Source organism: Empidonax traillii, unplaced genomic scaffold, assembly GCF_003031625.1.
Source record: "Empidonax traillii isolate 1590-97213 ecotype Southwest subspecies unplaced genomic scaffold, ASM303162v1 scaffold579:size954524, whole genome shotgun sequence".
NCBI classification, from domain to species: Eukaryota; Metazoa; Chordata; class Aves; order Passeriformes; family Tyrannidae; genus Empidonax; species Empidonax traillii.
In genome coordinates, this window is record NW_020955772.1 from 873,496 (window position 1) to 880,179 (window position 6,684).

Genomic DNA, 6,684 nt, shown 5'->3' on the forward strand with positions numbered 1-6,684 from the left:
CTCCTGCCCCTCTCCCTGCCCCTCTCCTGCCCCGCTGTACAGTCAAGGCTTATGAGGAGCCCCTGAGATGCAGAGGGCTCAGGGGGGGATGCCCCACCACAACCAGGCACCTGTGCTCAGCCTCGCTCCTGCTTGGACCCGGAGTTACAGGGCTGCAGCAGGAGTTATCAGACCAAAGCAGGGGCACGTTTTCATTTGCTGAGAGTTTACTTCCACAACCCCTGATCTTCTCTTGTTGAGAAGATCTTCCCTTGGAGATGCACGCGTGGTCTTGATATTTAGGTGGGCAGAAAGCACCCCTTTACCAGGGTTGAACTCGCAGGCCAAAACCCTGTATAGGAAGGTTTGCTCAAATCCTGCAGTAGATGAAAATACCTGCCTTGAAGATAGACTTGAGAAAACTTTCTGACTTTCTCAAAAAATGTCATGGACAGTATGTAAAATAGCTCTGCCTCGAGTTACTTGATAAGGGAATGAAGTCTTTTGGGTCATGGGAGGGGAAAGAGCCACTACCTGCCCTGTACCTGGTAAGAGGGTCTTCTGGCAAGGCTACTTGGAGCATTCTTTTTTTTTTTTTTTTTTTAAGATTCAGCCATTCAGACAAATGTGCCTCTCATAGTTGGTTTATACATTCACACAAGACAAGAGTTTTAGCATCCCTTTATTGCATAAACATCAAAGCAGTCACTGCTCCCCAAAGCAGCAGCAGAAGGCACATGAAGAAACAAATGTGGTTTCAGTGATGTCACCTTCCATTTGTGCACTGTTCCTGGATCCAGCCTTCGTCTGCAAAAAGGACTCACTAACTAAATGGCAAAACATTTCCCTTTCCCAACAGGTTTTCCAGCCCACAGTTTCCTCACAGAGATGCTGCCTGCCTTCTTGCCTGTGCTCGATCAGCTTCCTCAAAGGATGACAAGAAAAGCTGCATTCAGCCAGGCCATTTCTCCATATGTTTCAGTGCCCTGTCCCTCACACCAGCCAGGAGCAGATGCTCAGATAAATTTAAGGAGCAAGGTCGTGTTTCATTGTAGTTTCTCTTCTCTCTCTGACAGTGAATTGTACTCCCCACTGTAGTCAGTGACTGTTGTAGTCATAAGGCAACACAATTCTGCAGGTCTTATACAGCATTCATCAATTTTTGTGTTTTCTCACTTCAGGCACTCCAATAAGGAAGGGCAAAAAAAATGAAGGAAAGGGAGAGAGGACTGGAGGAAGGGAGGGATGAAGGAGAATGAGAATAGAGAAAGGCACAAAAGGGAGAGAGAAACACTAAATGTTGCTAAGCCCTGTTAGTCAAGGCAACAGAATCTTGGGATGGGATTATGCAAGTAAATGGCTGAAATTCCACCTGTAGTGCCCTGCTGCTAAGCCTTGTTTGTATTAAGCCACCAGCTCTAAGTTCTCTATTTGCATTGCAGCAGTGCAAAGGCCTCCCAGGGTCAGCATAGCCAGCACCCTTTCCACCTTAACAACATGCTGCTTTTAAGTCCCCACACCCATCCATTTCCATAGCCTCCTTTCCAAACACTCTCACTCTTCACCTCTGGTGATGCTGAGAAAACAATCGATGCCCGGTGGAGTGATTTAGCAACCCTTGACAAAGGAGCTCAGGTTTCTGCCCTGGCAGTGGTTTTTCCAGCCGTACCTGGAGAACAAACACATTATGCAATTTGAGAGTTGAATTGGTTATAAAAACACACTTGGTTAGTCTTTGAGAGTCTTGGGGTGGAAAAAGGTGGGTGTGAAAGAATCTAAGGGAGCTGGGAGAAAAGAACAAAAAGGGAGATCTCCGGGAGAGGAGGGAAATTTAGGGAGCTGAAAGTGAGGACTCCTCACTACTTTCAGCTCTAGAAGAAGGACTGTGCTAACCTTTACCAAATACAGCTTCTCACCCGTTTCTCCCTTCCCCTCCACCCCCAGTTAGTAGCATGGTTTTTTTTTTAATCTCCTCTGCCCACTCTTCCCCAGTGTCCACTGCAAAAACCCTTACCAGGGAGTGAGGCCACGAGCCTCCTGAGCAATCTTCTTGGCACACCGAATATCATCCTCGATATTATCGTCTTGCAGTTCTGTAGAGAAAGGAGAAACGGTCAGCACGGAGCAAAGAGGGCCAGAGGAAGAGCAGGGACAGACTGGCAGAAGGAAAGGTGTTCATCAGGAAGGGACACTGAGAAGAGATGGATGAATGGAAGGACACACGGAGAGAAATGCCCGGAGCGGCTGCTGGGCAGGTATCACGGGCAGATCAGGTGCTCTCAAGGAGTGGACAATGAAAGTCTCTTTGTTCTGTCTCACCACTTACTTGAGCAAGAGATGTGGCAGGCATTCTTGGATCCAGAGGTCCTGCCATCGTTGCACCAGTACTTGCTGTTGATCTGGAAGATGCCGTAGTCCCTGCTCGGGCCGTTGTTGTTGTAGGCTTTGGTGTTGTAGCCACTCTCGTACTTCACCAGGCACATCCCTGCAGGAGGGGGAGAGACCCCACAGGAGAACGTCAGGGAATGCTCAGGGTAAATAAAAGGCAAGAGATGGAAGGATTAAGGATGAATGTAAGTGCTGAAGAAGTAATTAAACTGGTGGTATTGCAAGCTTGAGAACCGGATGGGTAAATGCTTGGAAGGATAAAACTCTGGATGGGTATTTGTTGTGTAAACTTTACACAGGAGGAAGGAAGGGGATGAGGAAGAGAGATGGTGAAGTCAAAGAAATGGAGGGACAGAATAGTACTGCTGGAACATCACAGAGAAGTTGAGGGGGAGAAGAGTGGTACAGGCAGAGAGGTCCAGTGGCAGCTGATTATACTCACAGTCAGCAACAGTTCTGCCCTGAAAGCCCTCAAATCCGTTCCTACGTAGGATCTTCACCATCTCACAGCGGGGGATGATTTTTCCCTGGGTGACTGGCAGAGCCAGGCCAAGGAAGGCAACAAGGAAGCCGAGGAACAGCATTGACTTGCTCATCATGCAGTCCACAGCAAGACGTGCCAAAGCAACTTGAGCTGCCAGTCTGCCAAGGACTGCCTTTTATTCCTGCGTCCAGGAGGAGGATCAGCTGGCTGAGCAAGCATGGCTGGGAAGTCTGGGCGGTCTTTACAGTAAAAAGCCAATAAGGAAGCGGGCCAAGCTCCAAACCAAATTCCTGGAAGGTGCCAGTAACTCTTTCACTGGTCCTGCAAGGCTGAGGCATTCCACAGGCAATCCAACAGTCCTCAGTTTGATATTGTTCCAAGTATCATGCACCAAAGGTTGTAGTTGCCTTGTGTGGGTGTCATGGCTTAACCCCAGTACTCTGCTAAATCCCTCAATCTCTCCCTCCTGGTAGGATGGGGGAGAGAATGGGAAGTTTAAAAGTGAGACAACTGATGGGTTGAGGCACAGACAGATTGATGGGGGAAACAAAAGCCATGCAAGCAAACAAAGCAAAATAAATATTTAACACACTTCTTCCCATCAGCAGGAAGATGTTCAGCCTCCTCCAGGAAAGTAGGGCTCCACCACATGTTTACAGTGGCTTAGGAAGACAAACACCACCTCTCCAAAAGTCCCACTCCTTCCTCCTTCTTCCCTCAGCTTTATACATTGAGCATGATGCCACATGGGCCAGTGGGGATCAGCTGTCCTGGCTCTGTCCCCCCTTGTCGTGGTTTAGGAGTGGTATTCCCCAATTTAGTACTCCCACTAAAAAGACCATGAGCTGCTTCCCTCCCGACCACCTAGGAGGCACAAAAGGCAAAGATCACGGGTTGAAATAAGAACCATTTACTGGAAACAGCAATGAGATAAGAAAATGAACAGTAACATCAACAACATTCATAACAAAAGTGTGCAAAAGAGAGAGCGATTCACATGCAGAAGTGCTCAGCGTGGATCAGGAGACGATGAACAACGAACAAATTGCAACACTTTGCTGATGAATATCCTGTCCAATAAATAAATTTCCCGCATTGAGCCAGGGATGCACATTAGTCAGGAGCTCCTGCATCAGGCAGTGTAATAAAGCCATGCCTGCCTAAGGCTACGCTGGTGTTAAGGAGGTTCATTCCCAAATTTCAGTGACACAGGGAGCTTTAGGGAACCAGCAAAAGGGTGAAGCAAGTGCAGACACAGGTGGGTGGGGGAGAGGCTGTGGGCAGTTATGAAGTGCCAACAACCAGAAGAAGTCTAAGGGCAATCAAGAGAGACATCAGGGCCTTGAAGCAACTGATTAAAGAAGTTTCTTATCTAAGATAATGTGTTGGAAGTGCTACTTTCCCTCCAGCCGCAGAACTAGATGTGTCATCTTAGTGGGTGATCGGGTTGCTCAGCCACAAGCTGGCCTTGGTCAATCCATGCTGACTGTTTCATGTCCCCTTCTTGCCCTTCATGAACCTGGCATGGCTTCTGGGAGGGTGCAACCCGTGATCCTCCCGTGGTCTGAGGAGAAGGGAAACTACCCGGGCAGATGAGGTTCAACAATAGAGTCCACAAAGGCAGCACAGTGAGCACCAAAAGGAAAAGGTACAGTGGGAGTACAGGAAAAACTGGCCTGAGAAAAATAACCACACAGGTCACTACAGTGCCTGTGGAAAACAGGGGATTGAGACCATATCCTTCCACAGACCCTTCCAACTGCTGGGTTTCAGCCATCCCACCCATGGCAGGAATTATAAGCCAGAGGCCACTGCAACAGGGCTCATCCCTAAACTGTGCTTCATAAAAAGAATCAAAGAGGGCTCCTTCTTCTGCTATGTTTAATATGCAGTGGTGGTTACAACTTGAGCTTTGGTGCCTCCAAAGAGAGGCCCTGCTTGCCAGCTGTTAAAGGATTTATAGTCTCTATAGGAGACTTGATTTCCAGATGGTACTTCTGCTCATCCAAGCCTGTTTGCCACATCAGGGCTCTTATCAGGGCTCTTCTCTTCTGACTCCTTCTAGCAGCCTCATGGCCCCCTTTTTGTCCGTTTCTGGAAACATTTTGTTGCCTTTGGTTACAGGATCTCCTGTAGTTAAAGTTTTACTTATACATCCTTATCTACTGCTTACAGTTCTGCAGATCAAATAAAGGCTAAAATACAATTCCTGGGGCCTAAGGCTTTATTTATTTTAGTCAACAGTGCTAGGCTGTACAGCACAAATTAGTCTCTCCCTACACATCTGTGGTGAAGGACTAGAGGTTTCCATGCACTGTGGCATCATCTTAAACCCTGGACTTGTGGCTTCCACTCTGCCTTTTCTGGTACAGGACACATAAACACCTGTGTCAGGTGTTTAGAAGAGATGGGTTGGAAATAACCAGTCATAGAATCATAGAATTGGGGAATGTCCTGCCTTGGAAGGGACCCACAAGGATTATGGAGTCCAACTCCTGCAACTCCTGGCCCTGCAAAGGATCACCACAACAACCACACCGTGTGTCAGGCAGCTGGCTTGGTGCCGTGGCCACTTCTCTGGGGAAGCTGTTCCAGTGCCTGACCACCTTCTGGGCTCTGGTTCTTCACCCAGAAGGTTCTTCACCCAGAAAGTTCTTCTGGACAGTGACAGGCTCTTCAGGAGGGGCAGAAGAGGTGGAGGTGGGGGGTGGCATTTGGCATTGTGTGCAATAGAAGGGTTGGAATGCATTGAGCTCACAGTTGGCAGTGGCACCCCTCGGCAGAATTTGCCCTCTCTCCCTGCCCCCAGCCCCACCCAGAATAGTTTCAAGCCATTGATGACTTTTTAATATCTTTTTTTTTTTTCAGTCCCTCACACCCCTCACCCCTTTCTTCTTCTGCATTTTCTTCCTTATTCATCCTGGATGTCGGTTGAGGCTTTCTGGTTTTCCATCCTTCCATGAACCTGCACTCGGTAAATGCAGGTGTACCACGGGTTTCCCCAGTTGCTCTTCACAAGGAGTTTGACATATGAAAAGGCTTCTGCTCTGGGAGGCAGCACGTCCTGGGAAGAGTGAAAACGGGAGCACTGAAAGCAGCAGTGAAATCAACACGAAATCAGCAGCCTGCCAGCCCTCGTCCTGCTCAGGAACGTGCTCCTGAAGGCAGGTGGGAGCAGCAGGGGACAGCTGAGGCTGCTGGGGGGGCTGGGGACAAGGGAAGGCACTCAGCATCGTCCTCTGCATGCTGGACCGGCCAGGGTTGCACCTCCCTTCCCTCTGCCCCTTCCCTCTGCCCCTTGCTCTGTGACCCCACGGAGCTCCTGCCATCCCCTCTGCCTGCCTTCCTCCTGGCAGACTGAGAGCAGCAGGAGAGAAGGGGAGTGATGTGCTGGGAGGACACTGCCCAGCTTGTCAGCAGGTCACAGGGTGGAGCACCAGTGATGCCTGACAGCTTGTGCCACCACTCGTCCCCGTTTCTCCATGGGACAGAGTCATTGCTTGGGTGGAGTGGCTGCATGTGCATCTGGCAACTCAGCCCTGCAAGCCCCTGCAGATCTCTGCCAGCAATGCTCCATGACCAGGGAGGAAACATTCCTGCCCTTCCTGCCACGGACCTGCAGGCAAACCCATTTTGCTCCCTGGCATCTGTCCCCCGTGCATGGAACGTACCTTCAGAGGGAAGGTCTGCATGGGCTCTTTTTCCACGTTGTAGGTGAATGTCCCCAGGAGAGATTCCTCTTCTCCGTCTGCATCCACTCCCTCGGGGGCAAAGCACGAGGAGAGCAGCTCAGACTCGGCCCAACAAAGAGCAAACCTACCCAGCCAGCCTTT

The 6,684-nt window shown here is 49.6% G+C and overlaps 2 protein-coding genes across 2 annotated transcripts in view; both read right to left on the reverse strand.

Moving 5' to 3' along the window:
• Positions 1-653: 653 nt before the first annotated feature.
• LYZ (lysozyme) lies at positions 654-3,006 on the reverse strand. The gene is made up of 4 exons (XM_027898117.1): positions 2,810-3,006; positions 2,306-2,464; positions 1,994-2,072; positions 654-1,648 (listed from the first exon to the last, which is right to left on the reverse strand). The coding sequence occupies exons 1-4, from the start codon at positions 2,964-2,966 to the stop codon at positions 1,588-1,590; spliced, it is 456 nt and encodes a 151-aa protein (XP_027753918.1). The 5' UTR covers positions 2,967-3,006; the 3' UTR covers positions 654-1,587.
• Positions 3,007-5,720: 2,714 nt separating this feature from the next.
• Positions 5,721-6,684, reverse strand: part of LOC114064779 (SUN domain-containing protein 5-like) — a 6,151-nt gene continuing 5,187 nt past the window's right edge. Inside the window, exons 11-12 of the mRNA XM_027898116.1 lie at positions 6,523-6,612; positions 5,721-5,915 (exon numbers count right to left, since the gene is read on the reverse strand). Coding sequence (XP_027753917.1) covers positions 5,763-5,915; positions 6,523-6,612 — 243 coding nt within the window. The 3' untranslated portion in view covers positions 5,721-5,762. The remainder of the gene's footprint in view (positions 5,916-6,522; positions 6,613-6,684) is intronic.

Bases quoted from the DNA above. Each gene is read 5' to 3' on its own strand.
- LYZ (XM_027898117.1), bottom strand. From the start codon at position 2,966: ATGATGAGCAAGTCAATGCTGTTCCTCGGCTTCCTTGTTGCCTTCCTT. The intron at 2,465-2,809 runs GTGAGTATAATC...CCCCTCCTGCAG, and splicing joins GGGCAGAACTGTTGCTGACT to GGATGTGCCTGGTGAAGTAC. The intron at 1,649-1,993 runs GTAAGGGTTTTT...TTTGTTCTCCAG, and splicing joins GCTCGTGGCCTCACTCCCTG to GTACGGCTGGAAAAACCACT.